Raw genomic sequence first — 18,953 nt, 5'->3', positions numbered from 1 at the left:
AACGAAATTCAGTATTTTTGAGTGTAACTCAGACCCCCTGTGCTCCTCAAGATCACCATGTTATTCTTCAATTGCGACTAAAATTGCTTCCGAGTTAATCCTGTATTTATGTGTCCGGATTTCGTTTGGGCTATCGAGAGAAAGCACAAAAAAACCTCAAAACAAAAAATAATTTGAGAAGTAAAGTCCCATAGTGGTAAGCTTCTAAAAAAGGCATCATTGTTAACACATTAAATATTGTTTTGGGCCTTCAAAAGTCAATTTATAAATAGGAATATGAAATTGTTATAAACCAATAAACCATTTATTATGAAGAGAAGTGCAATTTGAATTTGCTGTTTTCACAATGGGCGCAATGTAAGACGTAAATGTAAGTAGTAAATAAAACAAGCATTTGCAATGCAATAGGTCTCGCACTTACGCGAGTTTGAGCTATTGACATTGCAAATGACAATGCCTTTTACTTTTGTTTTCGTTTTTTAAAATCTAAATAAAATGCATTGTCATTTACTATGCCAACAGCTCAAACTCGTATAATTGCGAGACCTATTGCATTGCAAATGCTTGTTTTAATTATTGTCGAATGCTCCTACGTTTGAAATAACACTGCCAGTTTAGCCATACAGTACAACAACATGGAGAAGTAATTTGTTCCGAAGCTAAGTTGTACATTAGCTATTCTGTTTCCAGAGAAAAAATCACCTCCAAGTGCAATGGGGGAACAATGCCATATGCAAACGCTGGATGAGTGTGCACAGTATAATATAGAAATGTTACAGTTAAGGTAGCTGGAAATTATTCAGTTTACCTCAATAGACAAGACGGAGCATCAAGGATTAAACTTACCATTATTTCAAAAAGTGGTGAAGAAACTTGATAAACTTGAAAAGTCAGTTTCATGTGCAGCTGGTTTAGAAAAAAACTCTAAGCCTCTTTAAAATTCAAATATTATTTTGCGCTGTAATTTGAAAATTGACCAGGGTTTAGTGAACAGAGCGATGGGAAACGTAGAAGCCTTCATCACATATCACAACTAGAACTGGCTATTAGTCCGCTTTGTTGAAGTTTAACCTTATGAAGGAACCTAAACAAACAGGTAATTGCAGTGTCTGATTCCTGTTAGTGAAAGATGTGTAGGTGCGCAGAGAACAATTTCTTCTCTGTTTGGCTCATTCTTTCACCAAACATAAATTGCAAGGATTAAGTCTGGGTGCAGCAATGATAAATATAGACCGCAATGTTATTCAGGAAGTAGTGTGTTATGTTGCTTTGGCACTTGTTATGTGACCTTCTGGACTGTATCGTCTTGATTTTGATGAGAGCAAAGTAAATGTACACATTGCATTGCAATCAGTTAAGAAATGTGTATGATCTCACCTGGGTCAATACCCAATTCTTCAAAATTGTGTATTCTCCAACAAACTGGAGTTTGAGAAAAGTAGAGTTGATAAGGAAGGGCACAAAGGTTACACAGGCAGAGACCAGTCATTAGGAAAAGCTGAATGTGGATGAAGTAAAGGGTATGGTAGGATCTCAGTCTTCTTATTTATCGGGAATACACTGCTACTGTAGCATAATTCTAAATGTTATTTTTCCGTTTACATCACTTATTTGCAACATTGAGGAGATCACAGATTAGACAACAGTGGCTGCTGCTATTAACTCCGTGGGGGAGACGCAGGGCTTTGGGGGAGGAGGAAATGAAAGTTTTTTAAAAAACATTTATCTGTGTGCCACTGCCACCTCTCGGTCCTCTTTGCCCACTTCCAGGCCTGGAACAGAAAGCACCTAGGCTTCCCTGAGCCAATTGCAATGCTGCAGTTCAGCGTTGTGATTGGTCTGAGCGCCGTGCTTCAGCACTCAGACAGGGAGAGGGAGCATGGGTATGTTCTCCACCCAGGCTGTAATGCCTGAGAGGACCAGCCAAACCGTCATATGCACGTAAGAGAGTGTAAACCACCCTCCTCCAGTTCAGTTCCTCTGTCAGAGCCCAGCTCCTCCAGGCCCAGCGGAGCAATAACAGAAAAATAAAATGATAATAACAAGGAGTTAATCATTTGGACCTTCTCAGTGGGACGACGCCCCTCTGCCTTAGCAGGGGAGACACCCCTGTTAGACAACACATAAAGCATTGTCAGCTCTACTGAAGACAGTGCATGCTAACATGCGTCTCATTCTGTGACGCGTATTCACAATATTGTCAGCCTGTGTACAGGTAGAGCAAAGTTTACTTTAAACTCTGATATATGTGGCCTAGGCAGAGTTTATACTAGCATTGGTCCTTAAGTGAGCAGACTCTTGGGATAGGAGGCTCATCCAAACTTGCCTCTGCATGGCCCAGTGATTTAGTGGTTCTCAGCCCATATCCCTGTGGATAATGGGGAGCGTTTAGTGAATGAGGGATGTTGGATTCCAACATATGAGGTGTATAAACCCATGTTATTTGGGACAGAAATTTGTGAAAATTCAATGATGAAGTGTTTGCTTCAACAGCTAATGTTTTATGAAAAGCAGATAGTTTGACTGTGCTCTTGGGTAATGTTCCAGCACAAGTGGGCTTGAACTCTGAGAGAACTGCCTCTGTGTTATTGCTCCTTCAACAGATTGACAGTGTGTCTAAAAATTAGACCCTAGACAAATCACATTATGACCATAAGCACCAGCTCCCATATTCAGGACAATTATGGAACCTAGAGACAGTTCTGACTGCAGAGGTCATTAGACTTGCCACTGTATCTGTATTACATTGATGATAAGTCTAGCTAAAACATATTGCCCAGCTGTCTGGATTTAGAAAACCGAATCTAACTGGGATCTCCAGACTGGAAGATGTGTGGCAGGGAACACATATAAAGTCCTTTATCATGCTCCACGCTGAGTTTGACTTGTATGAAACACAATTCTTCAAGTACCGGCATTTAAGACAAACCCTATCCACCCACCAAGTAAAATGAATGAATCCTGTGAGTATACTCTCCTGCAGGCCAAAGTTAAAGATCTATCGGGCACTCATCATAAATACACCAGCCCTGTACACTAAGGCATAAATGGGAAGCCTGGATGGATCTCTGGATGATAGTGACTGGCAAGATGATGGAGAGACCCCGTGTAATTGTTATCCTTACCAGACTGTTAACAACTAACATTTTTGAACACCACATAAGTCACCCCATGAGCACTCTATCAGACTTGCAGGATCTCTTCTCCCTGGTACTGTAGATGTGAGGAGCCCAGTGGAGGCTTTTTTACATATTGTCTGGGAATGCCAATTGAAGATTACTGAATATTGTACATTAATTCCATTCATCCTGTCAAGAACACTGAGGTGACCAATGAAGCTATCCCTTTGGATTGCCATATTGAGTTTTGTGGATGATCATGAAGGTGGCCGAGGTGAGCGTACCTTGGTCTTCATCGGAACAATGAAAGGTGACAAAAACATAGCCAGAGATGGAGTGGCCATGACTGCATGACCTGTTTCAGGCAAGACCTGTGGGATAGACGTGTGCAAAATTAGAAGAGCCTTTTCAAAGTCCGGTATCTCCCAAATACATATAAGAGCATTTAGGGACCATTTTAGTATTCTATATAACATGGGTGAAATGTAAATCTCCTCCCATACCTGTAATGTATTTCCATCGGGAATTGTGTCAATACAGATGTAATCCTACTTGTTCTCTTTATGAAAATCAATAAAATACGTGTTATAACATTAATTGATGAGACGCTCCCAACTGCCCCTGATGCAAGGGTGCCTGGCATAAGAAATGCTGCAGCAGTCTGAGCTCTCCACTTAAAAGTCACAAGGGTGTAAGAAGAGGCCATTGACAGCTATATACATTTGTGAAATCACTTGATCTGGTCCAACCTCTTACTGGCACCATATTATACATCTACACACTGAGTGTGCTCTGGGAATTGACAGTGAAACAGCAGTCCTCCTTGTTCTGGTGGAATTGGCTTTCTGAAACAGCAAAAGTGAGTAAATAAGCAACCTTTTTATAACTGCAAGTAGGTCCCCTATTAAGCAACACACATTGGCAAAGCCAATAGGTCTGGGTTTAATCTGAATTAGCGCATTAGATGGAGTCAAAGAAGATGATGCAGAGGACTATAGTTCTAATGTCAACCCTAATGCAGTTTAATGCAAGCTCTTCAGTGTAGGCGGAAGGATGCACCCAAACATGCAATAACATCGAGTGAGTGAAGAATACTCCACTGAGATTACCCAAAACGCGACTGACTAAATCTCAAACCAATGTCTGAAAGTGATGGACCCAAAGTCCACTCTATGTATACTGTTAACAATTGGTTTAGCTGACAGCTGTGCTTAATCCCAGTCCTAAAAAGTGATTGGATCTGTGGATGTTCTCATTGCCCCTTATAATGACAGTTAATTTATTAACATTTGGGATGTGTGTAGAATGTGGTGGGGGAGTTCAGATGATGGGGAAGTGAGGTGGTTCATGAGAGGGGTGTGGACGGTAGCAGGGGTGTGATACCACCTCTGTTTTTGCTTCGGGCCTAACAAAAAACAGTGAGCCATGCCAATGTGCGTAGGAATTTGGAAGTCTGCGACTATTTGTATCCTGGACTATCTTTCATGAATGTCTGATGTCATGCAGCCTATTTTATGATTTTTCTCTATTAAAATTAATTGCAGATATGTAAAATACATAACATTCTTATATTTTATTTCAGATTTCAAACGATGAAGACATACATAATGTGGGAACAGCCATGACATTTGGGTTTGGCACTCTGGCCTGCTGGATCCAGTCTGCTCTGACATTGCGAATAAACCTCAAAAATGAAGGAAGAAAAGCTGGAATCCCCAGGGTTATTTTATCAGCAACTATAACCCTCTGTGTTATCCTATGTATCCTTTCCACGTTTAATAGTAAACCTTGTTAGTCAGAACATTGTTTACCAGAACCCTGGTTGAGAATCTAAGATATAAGGTTGTAATTGGATTTAGAAAATTTAGCATCGCAAAATGCTTTAAACGATGCTAGGGGTAATCCCAGCCTTGGCCACTTCTACTGCTACTATTGCTAATGGGGAATTGAACTGAGAGGCAAGATCTATGACTCCAGTCAGCTGATGAACCAGGTCACAGTTACCTCCCAAAGAGTATGCCTTTTGATCATCATTGTCCAATTTCACAACTAACTGTGAAAGTCTGACGGCCCCTATCCCTGAGAAGATCTTATAATCACAATTTAATAACAATAGGATTTACAGGTAGTTGAGTTCTTCCTAGGTTTTAATTTAACAACTGTAGAGGCTTCTCCCCACAATGAAGGTTGAGTTTGTCTCTTGATCAGTATGTTGTTGAACAGCAACTTCCATACAGCTATTACTTGGTTATCTATAATCTTATATACTTCCCTTGGGATGCCATCCGGGCCTGCACCTTTCCCCTTTTTATTACTTTAGAAATTGCCAATTTTATTTCTTCCTCTGTTATTTCTTGAGTTTAGCTTTCTTGATCATATGGCTCAAGTGTAGGAAGTTGGAGAGAAACAAGCCAGGCATTTATTACTTAACTATTCATGGTTGATGTTTCATTGTATAATGGCTTGGTAAAAATTATGAAAAGCTGTCCCAATCTTTTCATTTCAGGATTTTGGTGGATCACCCAGGGAACCCTAAATGCCCAAATTATTATAGTAAGCTTCCTGCCTCCTGCCTTTCCATACACCAATTTCCCCACTTGTTTTAATCACCATATTAACAAATATTAAGGTTCTGGCTTTCCATTTATCTTGTGTTTTTTGTTCAATTAGAGCTCCCCATTGCAATGTACAATTTTTTATATTACTCATAATCTCTTCATAGTTTGACATTTGTTGTGGGTCTGACAGTTGAGTTTGGAGTCTATTGATATGCATCAGAAGATTCTTCTCCTCTGCCATCTCTAATTTTCCCTGCATATAGAAACACTTTGCAGTAATGCCCCTCACATATCATTTATACACATCCCAAATAACATTTAACCGACAGCCATCTAGGTTTATGTAAAAAAAAATACTTTTGGGTCTTGTGTTGCCTGTCAATTTCTAGCTCCAGGTCTACAGTGTTCTGGTCCCAAAGAAAGGATAGGATGTACGTGTCTTTAGTTGCTCGTTCTAAACACTTTCAATTCACCAACCAATAATCAATCCACAAACTATGGCCATATTTTTTACTGTGCAAAAAGAATGCTCTCTCTCTCTCTCTCCTTGTATATCTGCAAGACCCAAGTCCTCAGGAATATTTTTCAGGCATCCTCCTGTTTTTGGCAAATTCCAGTGTTGGTGGGAAGTGGACCCATAAAGGGTGTTATTCATTAAAGTAATGGCATCGCCTCTCCACAAAATTGAAGCCTCATAATATATGAGCGAAGCAAAATCTGCCTTAGAGGGGACAGGTAGTCCAAATTCAGACCAAAATATCCTACACAGTTAGACTGACGTTGTTCTGTTTGCAACAGGGATGGTAATCATCTGACGTTCCTGCCTACTTCAGAGCGTGTATTTGCATTTTTCCTCACGAGTAATGCTGTACCTTTATTACTGCTGAACTGAGAGGTATATGTCACCGAATGGACTCCAACACTGCTTAATGAACAAAGATTAGAGTTCAAGCTCATCCTTGTGATAACAATATTTGTGCGCTGCTTTCCCTCAGATGTTCTACTGTACATCTCTGTCTTTTCTTGACTCTCAGTCCATTTACGTTCCAGGAGAGTAACCTGATCAAGCTTTTACCCATACTGACATATCCGAAAACCCTGTGTAATAGGCACGACTAGATATTTTATGAAAAAGGCATCTGAGGACTATTTTTTTCCGCCCAATGTGCTCCCACCCTGTGTTCTCCCCTCAGCTAACCCTCCATTATCTAGCAGCCTCTCCCAAGCCTTTTGAGCGCCCCACCCGAGATGAAATGCCATGTTGTATTCTCCGACTTGTACGTCTTCTAGTGCATGTATTGTGAATTGGTCTATAGCTACCTGTGTGCTAGTGCATATTCGAAAAGAGGACTCTGAACACGTAAGAAGAAGTCTTTATTCAAGTTCAAACAACAAACGTTTCGAGTCTGTAACCGCACAGATCCGATGGTCACAACGTGGCCCAAAATGCACTAGTTTAAAATAGACAGAACTGACACAGATGAATAAAACGTGCACATATGACAGCTGCTACTAGGCAACTTAACGATCATGCCACCTGTTGGGAGAGGGAACCTGCTTCAATTTATACCGATGCCTCACACAGCCAAAGCCATTCAGAGTGTTACCACCAGTTAATGCAGCTCATAATCTCTGATCAGTTGAATAGGACTTGGGCATAGAACGGCTGATAGCAGGCAGTTAACGACCATGCCGCAGACTGGGAGAAGGTATCATAAATATTATTATTTCATAATGATCCAGGGGTCTGTCTTTCATAGAATCTGATCTGAAGACCCAGAGGCAGGCCTCACACTTTTTGTCCTGTTTTTCCTGCTTTACCTTCTTGAATTATTATTTCAGTATCTTCCTCACGTCTCAAAAGGTGGATTTTGTTGTTCTGCATTGCCTTTAGTGACGTTTGGAATTTCAGTTGCACTTTAGCCCCCAAACTTTGCAGTTCAGCCATTTCATTTCCAAGCAACCATTGTCTTTTGTCACTAACATATCACATATTAGATCCAATGGTGAAAGTGAGGTTGTGATATACTATGGCCTTGGACTTTAGTATTAAATCTGTTTTATTAGTTTTGTTGAAGCAAACATTCATGATAAAATCGCCTACAACCCGATGGGCCGTCTAGAGATCATGGTACCAAGCAGGTGTTTCAATGATAACAGTAATGCAGTCGGTATTTAACACAGCAAGCCGCCTACAACCCCGAAGGGCCGGCCGCGTCTCAAATCGGGGGGACGAGGTGGGGGGGATGAGAATATCGTGGTTCACAGCCTCAGGGGTCCCCTGAGCCCATAGCCACCCCGGAGAGTCTCCCGCCAAGCCCCAAGGAACGGGTGCTGCCGCTGTATAGGCCACAGTTGTCAAGATGTTGGGAAACAAAAAACACAAAAATACAAATAAAAACCCCAAAAAGAACCACCCCACCCCGATCCTCCCCTTGACCCAACTACCCCACCATCCCCCCTCCCTCCCCAGGTCCAGGTCCAACAATTTCCGCAAGTAAGGACAAGGCCCTTCAGACTCCATCAGGTTCGGTCTGGGCCAAGCGCAGCAGGCGTAGATACCTAGGGCACGTAACCTCTCTAAATTCCGTAGCCAGCAGGGAAAGAAATGGTTGCCACAATTCCGCGTATCTGTCCCCCTGTCCCGCCTCAATCAGGGAGAGCCTTTCCATGCCTAAAACCGCCCAAAGACGCTAAAGCCACCCCTGAAAATTGGGTTTGTGAGTGGAGCGCCAGAAAGACACAATATTCTGCAATGCTGAACCCAATGCAATGGCAATCAATCTGCCCCTACGGGAACGCAGGGGATACGTGACAGGATTGGACAAACCCAGTAGTGTGTAGGAGGGAAAGCGAGGGAGCTCGGTATCAAAGTGGGCATCAACCTCATCCAACACCAATTTCCAATACTCCTTCAGCTGGACGCAGTCCCATAATAGGTGGGTCAGGGACCCCCTCTCCCCACACCCTCTCCAACACGTCGCCTCCCTGCTGTGGTCCATTTTGTGCAGTCCCTCAGGGGTATAGTACCAGTATGTGGCGATTTTGGTGAGCGTGTCGGTCAGTTCCATGTGATAAGCAGAGTGTCGCGCGCGGTAATATATACTGTCCCATTCTGTGGTGCTAAGGGTGCGCCCCAACTCCCTCTCCCAGCGCGCCCTGCCCGAGCTGTACACCCGAGAGTACCGGTCTAGGAGTGTGCGGTATAGATCAGAAATGAGATGTTTATCCGAGGTTCTCGTGATTAGCCAGTATTCATAAGGACGCAGCTGTCGATCAGCCCCCTCCCGCACCTGGCTATTCATCGCCCAATGCCGAGCTTGGAGATACCGGAGGCGCTCTGATTCCGGCAGTTGATATTCTCGTTTGAAAGTCTCGAATGGGATAATTCCTCCCTTAGTATACAAATGGACCAGGGATCTACAACCCGCCGGGCGCCACCTCGCATATGCCACCACATCCATCCCTGGGGTGAAGTCCGGGTTCTCGAGTAGGGGAGTAAGCGGAGACGGAAAGGTGGTCAGATCAGATTTAAGATTGGTGCAATCCCAGACCTCCAGCGGCACTCTCGTGATGTAGGAGGCGTAAAGATTGGGGGGACGATGCTGACGGCGGAGAAAGGGCACTTCCTGGAGTGGACGACCCGCGACCGCCTGGTCCTGAAAGAGCCAATGTTTATCTGACTCCCACCTGCTCCACTCCACCAACGTTCTAAGTTGTGCCGCCTGATAGTAAAGCAGGAGATCAGGAAGACCCAATCCCCCTTTTTCAGGAGGGAGCGTCGCGAGACGCAGCTTCATTCGGGGTTTCCTGCCATTCCATATAAATTGCGCCAGCTCTGATTGCATCTGGCGAAGCCAGCCATCCGGCGGACGGAGGGGGATGGTGCGGAACACGTATAGAATCTGTGGTAAGACCGTCATTTTGATGGCCGCTACCCTTCCCAGCCATGACATAGGGAGGTGCTTCCACCTGGTCAGCTCAGTACGAATGAGCCAACGTAGCCGTGCATAGTTGATCCCAACCGTGTCCGACAACGTTGCGGCCAGTTGAATTCCCAAGTAAGGAACTGACTTCTGCGCCCAACGGAACGGAAAGCGCCTCTGCAGGTCGGCTCGCGTATGCGGGGCCAGGGAAAGGTCCAAGGCTTCCGACTTGGTCATGTTCACCTTAAACCCCGACACTCTGGAGAACGCACTCAAGATCTCCACACAGGCCGGGAGGGACGTGTCCGGGGAGGACAAGGACAGGAGGACATCGTCAGCATACAGGCTGATGGTATGGACATATGCCCCAAATTTGATGCCGCGTACCTCATGAGTGGTCCGCATCAGTTGTGCTAGCGGCTCCATATACAAGGCAAAGAGCAGGGGCGACAGCGGGCACCCCTGCCGAGTGCCACGCTCTATAGAAAATCGTGGTGAGGCTAATCCGTTGACCCTGACCGACGCTGAGGGGTAAGAATAGCAGTTAAGAACCCATGTACGGAATCGGTCACCCAACCCAGCTTTCACCATCACCTGCTCGAGGTAAGGCCAGTGGACTCGGTCGAATGCCTTCTCGGCATCTATCGCCGGCAACATGTACTCCTCCGACGTTCGTGAGGCCTTCTCAATTAGGTGCAGCGCCCTTTTAGTGTTGTCTACTGTCTGACGTCCAAGGATGAATCCCGCCTGGTCCGGGTTGATCAGCCCCTGCATTAGTGGTGCGAGGCGCGCTGCTTGTATGCTGGTGTAGACTTTAAGGTCTACATTGAGTAGAGATATCGGGCGATATGCCTCGCACCTCGAGTGGTCCTTCCCCGGTTTGAGGATGACCGAAATGGTGGCTTCCAGCAAATCACTCATGATCTCCCCGGCGTCTGCGAAAGAATTAAAGAGGGCGGTCATCAGAGGCGTCACTTGCGCACAAAACGTCTTGTAAAAGATCACAGAGAAGCCATCCGGGCCGGGCGCTTTTGCCAATTTGAGGCGCTAAATAGCTGCAACCACCTCCTCTGGCCAGATAGAACGCTCCAGAAGATCCGACTGTTCCGGGAACAATGCAGGGAGGGAGGCCGAGGCCAAGAACCTCTCACCTTCTTCCGGGTCAAGCACCGACCCGGTATACAGTGAGGTGTAAAAAGTGCTAAATGCCCCCGCAATGTCCGCGTCCTCGGTGACCACCCGCCCACCCGGCGTGACGATCTCCCGTACCGACTGCTTCCGTTGTTTTTCCCGAAGCGCATGACCCAGCAGTCTCCCGCAGCGGTCTCCCCCAGTATAAAATAAGTGTCGCACCCTCAATGCCGCATATTCCGCACGGTCTTGGTCGAGCGCTGCCAGTTGTTGCCTAGCTTATCGCAACTGCCTCCAGATCCTCGGCGCCCCGGTCCGCTGGTGCGTGTACTCAAGTTCTCGCGTCCTCAGCGACAGTTCCTCCCGTTTCGGGTGCACGCTCCGCGTTCTCGGCGGCCGAGATCGCTATAAGCTCACCACGCAGAACCGCCTTTAGCGCCGCCCAATGAGTGGCCAAAGATGTGGTGTCAGTGTCGTTATGCGCCAGATAGTCAGTAATAGCCGCCTGGATGTTCCCCACCACGTCAGCGCGATGCAGCAGCGAGCCGCGCAGCTTCCAGCAGCGCGGTGTGCGTGACAGTGGGGGCAGGGAGAACACAGCCACCATGTGGGAATGATCAGAGAGGGATGCAGCTCCTATCTCCACCACCGTTGCCAGCGCCTGTAAGGAAGGGGATGCCAGAAAATAATCCAAGCGGGCATAGGTTTTGTGGGCATTCGAGTAATAGGTGTATTCCCTTTCCGAGGGATGAAATCGACGCCACAAATCCACCATGCCCATGTCTGTTAGCCTAGCCAACCTCCCAGCGGAGAGTGTCCCAGTCTGAGTGGAGCGCTGCGCTGACCTATACTGCACATTGTCCATAACCAGGTTCAGGTTACCTCCCACCAGTACATGTCGATCAGGTGACACGGCCACCTCCGTGAGAGCGGTATGTAAAAACTTTTGTTGACCTTCATTCGGGGCATAAATAGAACAGACTGTGAAGGTCGCCCCCCCCCCAAGGGAGAATCTATAAGACAACAACCTCCCCTTCACCTCCGCCCCCTTCTGCAGGACCTTTCCCCTGAACCTCTGGGCTACTAAGAAAGCCACCCCCGCAGTTTTGGTGGAAGAGGAAGAGTAAAATTGTTGGGGGAAATAGCGCAAGCGCATCCTGTGACAATCCCTCGACAATAAGTGGGTCTCTTGTAGCAAGCATATGTCGGCCTTAGAGGCCTCCAGAAGGGAAAGGACAGCCCTCCTTTTCACTGGATTGTTGAGTCCCCGCACATTTAGTGTGAGGATCCGCAACTCAGTCGGGGGCATAGTGAAACGTGTGGGCCACCCGGACCCCTATCCGGGCGTAATCAAGCGTTTGCCAAGCATTTCTCTCGTACATCCGGCCCCTCCCCGAGGCGTATCCTGAAGCCTGCGCCTCTCTAGAATCTACGGAGAGCAACACATCAGAACTGAAAAGAATCCCTGGACCTAAACCCTGTCCCTCCCACAACCCCAACCCACCCACAACAATCCCCCCCTCCCCAACATGAAGGATACAAAAAACAGTCTTGTCCATCATCCACTAATGTAGATGTACAGTGAAGATCAAAATTGGGGGAATGTGTCCGAATCCAACGCCTCGACTCCCGCCGCCGACCGTCTGGTCTCATCCCATCCTTTCTCAGCAATGACACAGGGGGTCGAGAACGACAGTCAACCGCTGTCAGGGCCCGCCAGTTCCGTCGCCGCAGTCTCCACCGCCGCTCGTTGACCCTCCTTGATCTCCACCGCAGGCGGACATCTTGGCCTGCGCCTCCTCCGTTGCTGTTGCCACTGCCCGGTGTGGTCCACTCCAGACGACCCCCGGACAGGCGGCCCCTCCTCCTCCTTCGGCTCCTCGATGCCCAAAAGACAGCATGCTTCCCGGAAGGACCGCAGTTGGCAAACCTTATTGTCCAACCTAAACACCAAGCGAAAGGGGTGGCCCCAACTGTATGAGATGTTGCGCCGTCGCAGCTCCGCAGTGACCGGTCTGAAGGACCTAAGTTTTTCGAGGGTGATGGCCGCCAAATCCTGATATAGAGACGGGGAGTGAGCTCCAAAGGAGATAGTTCCCATCTGTCGGGCCTTGCTGAGGATTTCTTCCTTGGTACGGAAGTCCTGCACGCAGACCAAGATATCAGCCGGGAGGGCTGAAGCGGCCCTGGAGGGCCCGTCCGGTGCGCCCTATCAAGGCGGAGTGCGGAGTCCGCTGGCCTACCAAGAATGTGGTTGAATAGGCCTTCCGTAAAGTGGAAAAGATCCTTCGTGTCGGGAGTCTGCTTCACCCCCGAATCCTGATGTTATGCCGCTGGTAGCGGTTCTCTAAATCCTCAACATGGGATTGAAGATCCACCTGCTGGTCATGTATACGGATGATTTCTTGCTGCAGAGCCTCTATTTCAATGTCGCGCCCTTTGCCTTTGGTCTCCAAGTCGGCCACCCTTTCACCTATGGCATCCGTGTCGCGGCGGACCTCTCTAATCTCCTCCTTCAATTCCCTTTTCAGGGCGTGAATGTCCTCCCGCAGACCACTGAAGAGGGATTCTAGAAAAGCCTTGGTGATGGGCTCCTCGGTATTCGCCGTACCAGAGGTAGGGTAGCCAGTGGCCATCTTCTCAGCACCAGCCCGCTGAATCGCCGTGGTGGGGTCTGCCCGCTTCCCCGTCGCGTTAGGGGTGAACAGGTCCTTAATGGTCCTATCTGTCCGGCCTTGTACAGAGGACATGTCCCGCGGGGCTCGCAGCCGGGCCGCGACTGGTGCTATGCGGCGGTATGGGCCCGGGTCTCAAGCCACTGCCGGCCTCTGCACGCAATGTTGGGGACCAAACACGATCCCTCAAGGCGCCTCACGAAGAACGACCTTTCGCTCAGGTATGCGCCCAATGTGGTGTCCGAAATGGCGGCCGCCAACGCGCAGTAATTTTGGCCACCCCGGGCCCTCCAACCAGGCCTCGGGCCCGTGATCAACCTCCCCGCCCACCTCCAGGTGGGTTTCCTGACCGTTCGAGACCCCCCAATGTCCAGCGGAGAGGGGCAGTGTCGCGTCACAGTGCCACGCCGGCGTACCGATCCACGGGTCTGTACAAGCAGTCACCGGGGATCCCCTCAGCCACTCTCCGCTCCGATCAGCGGGTAGATGTTGCTCCGCAGGCGGGCCCTCCGCACAAGGCCGCATCGCTTCCTTCCTCTGTTGGCCCAAGCAGTGGCCACTCCTGAAGCGGTCGATCCCAAGTGGCGGCGGTAGGTCCGCAGTAGCCCCCGGGCAACAGCACCCCGGGGGCCTCACGCAGAGACCGTGTGGGCCGGACCCACCACCTACGCACCGGCTCTCGGGTAACAGAACCCCGCCCGAGGTGCTCTCAGGACGGGCACGCTCCGCCGTCACCCTCGGCCACGCCTCCTCGTCTCTAGGCCAAACCAGGCCGCTCTCGGGACGAGCCTCTCTCCGCGGCCCCTGGAGCCCTGGACGCCCCGCAAAGAGTCCCGCCGGGGCCAAGCCCGTCCGGGCGACCAATGCTTCTCGGGGGGGCCCAAACACGGGGGATGAGGTGCTGTAGAAGGTGCTGTGTTATCGGCCGGCGGCGGGAGCTCCGAGAAGCACGTCCGCTCACACCGCCATCTTGGCCAGGCCCCCATGGCCTTGGACTTTAAAGCAAGTTGTTGATAGCACAAAAAATGTCCAAAGGTACACCAACATTTTCCTAGTGCGCTTCTGTTTGTGTCGAGTCTAAAAGGATCTCTGTGTACCTGCTGAATCTCCAGAGCCAACTCTCTCTGCAAACCAGCCGTATTTCCATTAAAAAGGCCATCTTGAATCGCACCAATCACAATTGATTTTTGATCTGCGCCTTCTGCTGTTCATTATTTTTATATGTATTCCTTCTGTCCTGGTGTTCTAGCCTCTCAAGTGTCTCCTGGATGGCTTTATTCAGAACTTTGAAAGTGGCCAGTTACCGAGTTCCTTTCCACATACTGCGCACATTTTGTCAATTCATCTTGGAGTGCGGAAGTGCAACTTGCCAACTTTTCCAGTTTTCCTTCCAGTCCTTCACACGTATTGGGGATATCAGACGGGTTAGCCCGAGAGATAGCAAATCTATTTTTGAGCTTCCCCGCTATATTTTTCAGCATTTTTTTTATTTACTCTATCCTTGCTTGTACCATCGGTCTGACTGTGCTTATACTGCCTCCGGCCTGCTCCCCTCATGTATTAATAGGAGCCAAAGGCAGGAGTGCTCTTGGTCCTATCGTGGTTGGTTCCCCCTCTATTCTTAGTTGGGTCAGGGCTTGGTAGATATGGTGCATTGGGATTTCTTTATGTACAGTAAAAGGAAACAGGTCTATGAGTGTATTGGAGACTGTTCTGTATAGGGCTCCAGAATCCCTATGTTTATCCTGAGAGCTTAAAGCTGTGGTTCAATTCCTTCCATAGCTATGTCAGTCTTTAAAGCTATTACACCTGACTCTGGGTTCCTATCCCTGTCCAGTTCTGAACGGGTGTCTTGGTGATACAAGGGCTCCATGTAGGGCATGCAGAAGCTTTAGCGCACACCCTATTGTCTTCTGATTTTTGGATTGCAGAGGATGGTCAGATCTGAATAAGGGTGTTAGCTTAGAAGGCCTATGCTTGAGCTTCTGGTGGTAATCTCTCTGCAAAGCCTAAGATTCAATAGTGGTTCTAGTCTGGCTACCTGGGTCAGTAAGTGCTAAAAGATTTTGGTTAGGTTTTACTTAAACCAGATAAAGCTATTGGGTGTTCCCCAAAACCTCCGGCCCCTCAACAGCAGACCTTAATTGGTAATAAGTGTGGGGGTTTCGTTTGTGAAGGATGGTAGAAACTACTTTCCCTGCCATTTTGTGTTTTAAGATAGGGTGGTCAGTAAGTCCTACCCATCTAAATACCTTACTGCTCATCCTCATACCACCACAGGGCCAGACAGCGAAGCCGAGACGGGGTTCAATTTGCTTAGGTCTTCTGGTGCTGTTCTCTCAGCAAAAATCTTTTGGGCTCTGCTCCACCCCCAAAAACTCTCTGCTCTCTACTGTTGCCTCCTTGAAAATCATCAGATACACATAGATTCTCTCTGGCAAGCTGTGTGGTGCTGATACTGCTGCATCTTTCCCCTTAGGAGAAGCCTCCATGCAGCTTCCTGTTCCCTGGCAAATGCGACAGCTGCCCAACACCAAACAACAGGAGCAGTTGGGCACCGACTTGGCCTTACCATGAGAGCCCTACGATCCCGTATCGCTAGAGTTAGTACAAGTATTTAAAATATAAACAAAAGGTTTCTCATTGCTGGTAAGATCTTTCTTTCCTCAAGCGACAGCTTGTGGTGATAACTTGGGACTCCGAATGGGGAGGCTTTACTCTAAGCAGCAACTTCAACCTGAAGCCATGTTCCCGGCACACTCTCCGATTATTTCCTACTCATGGGAACCTTTGTGACCAAACCGCTCCATAGGGAATATGTGGGAAGTGCGTAACAAGGTGGTAACACCAAAAACATAGGCTTTGCTCAATCAACCGTGTCCGAATGAAGGGCCTACTACACAGTCCTGACGGAAGCAGCCATATCCAAAATTTGAGGGGAAAAGAAGTTCAGAATAAGAGACGTGGTAACTATTGAAGAGGGGTTTCTGGGCCCAGAAGAAGGTAATGTTCCCAAACCCATCTGTGGAAGTTATCTTCAATAGACACACCTTCCCAAATTGATTGTCTGCTGAGGTGTTTAAGCATCTATAAAGCAATCTCTCAATTAAAATCCTTTGTATGCTGGTACAGGACAGAGCAGTGGGACATCATCCTCTTAAAAGCCCATATCTCTGCTTAATATAAAGAGTTAACGCTTCATGAAAGTCCATGCCAATTGTTTATACATTTTCGAATCCACCTGATTATGAATTCTTGTTTATGCCAGGTAGGTCGACCAGACACAACTTAAGATGCTTCAGTGGTTGCCCAGTTGATGCTGATGCTCTAATGCAACCTGTGGTGGTTCTATCATTGGATGTTGATTCTGTACAATGGCCTTTATTAAAGGCTGTTGTGAAATGGATTGGATTTTGTCAGACATTATGTCCTGGGCGTTGCTGGCCTAAACAGTGACAATGGTAAAGGCCAATGGAACAATTCCGGAACCCTTCCAACTGAACAGTGGTACAATGCAGGGTTGTCCCCTTTCCTTGCATTTTTGTTGCCCTTGATATCAAACCCCTAGCATACTGTATTCGGAAAGTTGTGCTGGTTAAAGTTGCAAAGTAGAACCATGATTGGGAGCATGTCATTTCATTATATGCCAATGATGTACTCCTATAGTTGGCAACTCCTATAACTTCCATTGAGAGAATTCTAATTATAGTGCAATGTTATGGTTGTTAATCAGAATTCCATAACAACGGGTCCAGAACTATACTCATGCCCATTCCAGACCGACCTTCACACCTCTCAGGAGTCTGTATAGGTGGGCAGGCCCTGCTGCCTGCAGGAGTCGGTAGCCATGGAAATCCCATGAGCACCAACACCACTTACTGCTCAGAGATGATAGAATGGAGAGATAGGGCCATGGTGCAGTGTTATTGAGACCACAGGGGTCTCACCACCAGCATGACCCAGCAGGGACATCTCACGAACAATTGCTGCAACCTACTGCAAAAATGAATTGGGTGGATATAGGGTAATTGTGTGGCACATTGGGTTAGAGGGGCACCAGGCTGCATTCAAGGTCCAGCACCACTCAACCCCCATCCATTCTGATCAGACCACTAAGGTGCAAGCTGCTGGGGCAGCTTGGCCTTCACTCTACTGGGTGGAAAGGGCCACTTCAGAGATGGACTTCCCTAATAGGTACACACACTTGTTTGGATGGTCCCATGCAGGGTGAAAACCGTTAGCTTGAAACAGCCAAGTCTGGCCAAATAATCCATCCCTAACCAGGCCTAGTTTACTCAATTGATCATAGTATGGTGCTGGCTGGAACATCCCTGAGCAGGCTGCCTCGTCTAGGGTGTTTACTTCCGGTCCTGCCTGCTCTCAAGTGGCAGTGCGGTCTGTAATCCTTGGAAAAAAATACTGGAGGCCAAATCACTTATCGGCTGCAATCTGTGTAAATTAATCTGAAGATTATTAAGAATTAATAAGTAACTTAGAAAGCTACAGAGACGGAGAGTAGTTTCCATCATTAACATCAAGGACAACTGTCTGTCTTAACATGGTGTGTGGTGTGCAGTTGCTGTTCTGGGTCCATTTCAGTAATGTGGTGGAAATAGAATTACAAATATGTCTGAACATATTTTATAAAAAACGTTTTAGTAGTTGAGTGCATAAATATGGGAGGGCTCAGCACTAGGCAGAACAACATTTTGGACTGAAGTACTGCCACAAGTTCTTAGGTGGCATTGTTGGCCTAATTCCCCATATTTAGATAGTGCCTCTGTTTACCATGGGTTACCTGGATCCATGTCCTCCTCCCCAACCCACCAGCTATCTGGTAGTTACAGCAAACCATAACTTCTAACTATGCAATCTTGATGTTGCCTATGTGAATGGGATGTAATCAGCCAGTCCACTTGAAATAGTCACTCGATAGGCAAGCTAGGCTTAAGAGCTGGGCTCTGGAGGATTTTGTTTCAACTCTGTTTATTGAAAGAAAAAATAATAAATTGGTAGAAATCGTATAGGGATCATCATATTCGTCATAAAGTAGAAAGGCAGCGTAAGAACTCAGGCCATCAAACAATATATGCAGTGCTTGCAACATTTAGGTACCAAACAGCAAACAGTACACACATGAGAGCAGAGTGTCTCATCAAGAGAAATACAGATTAAATTTGTTGAAGAGAATATGTTCCCTCAAAACACTCTAGTTCGTTGAGATTTGTATGAAAGCATGTAGAGCCTTGAATATTGAATACAACTGAGCAAGTCTACAATTATAAGAAGTCCTTAATTATATATGGAATAGAAAGATACCTTATATAGAACTTGATTGCAGCTAAGGTGATGCATATATATTCTGCATTGTAGGGCCTTCTAGAGTAGGGAGCCCATCTTGGCCACATAGAGGTCAGAGTGGCTTTGGCAGCCGCTGATAAATGTGCTACGTATGATGATTAAACAGAAACACTTAAGAAAAGAGAAGAAAAGCGAGGCAGAACCAGTAGAAGATAAGGAATAGGGGGGGGAGGGGACAAAACT

General features: G+C 47.3%; 1 protein-coding gene across 2 annotated transcripts in view; it reads left to right on the top strand.

Annotated features, from left to right (window-relative positions):
• TMEM150C (transmembrane protein 150C) overlaps positions 1-18,953 on the top strand; it is a 324,371-nt gene that overhangs the window by 302,153 nt on the left and 3,265 nt on the right. For both annotated transcript variants that reach the window (XM_078676149.1, XM_078676148.1), the window contains exon 9: positions 4,702-4,879. In XM_078676149.1, the coding sequence (XP_078532275.1) occupies positions 4,702-4,879 (178 nt within the window). The remainder of the gene's footprint in view (positions 1-4,701; positions 4,880-18,953) is intronic.

This window comes from Lissotriton helveticus, chromosome 2_1 (assembly GCF_964261635.1).
Source record: "Lissotriton helveticus chromosome 2_1, aLisHel1.1, whole genome shotgun sequence".
Classification (NCBI taxonomy): Eukaryota; Metazoa; Chordata; class Amphibia; order Caudata; family Salamandridae; genus Lissotriton; species Lissotriton helveticus.
This window is presented reverse-complemented; position numbering and strand designations above follow the sequence as displayed.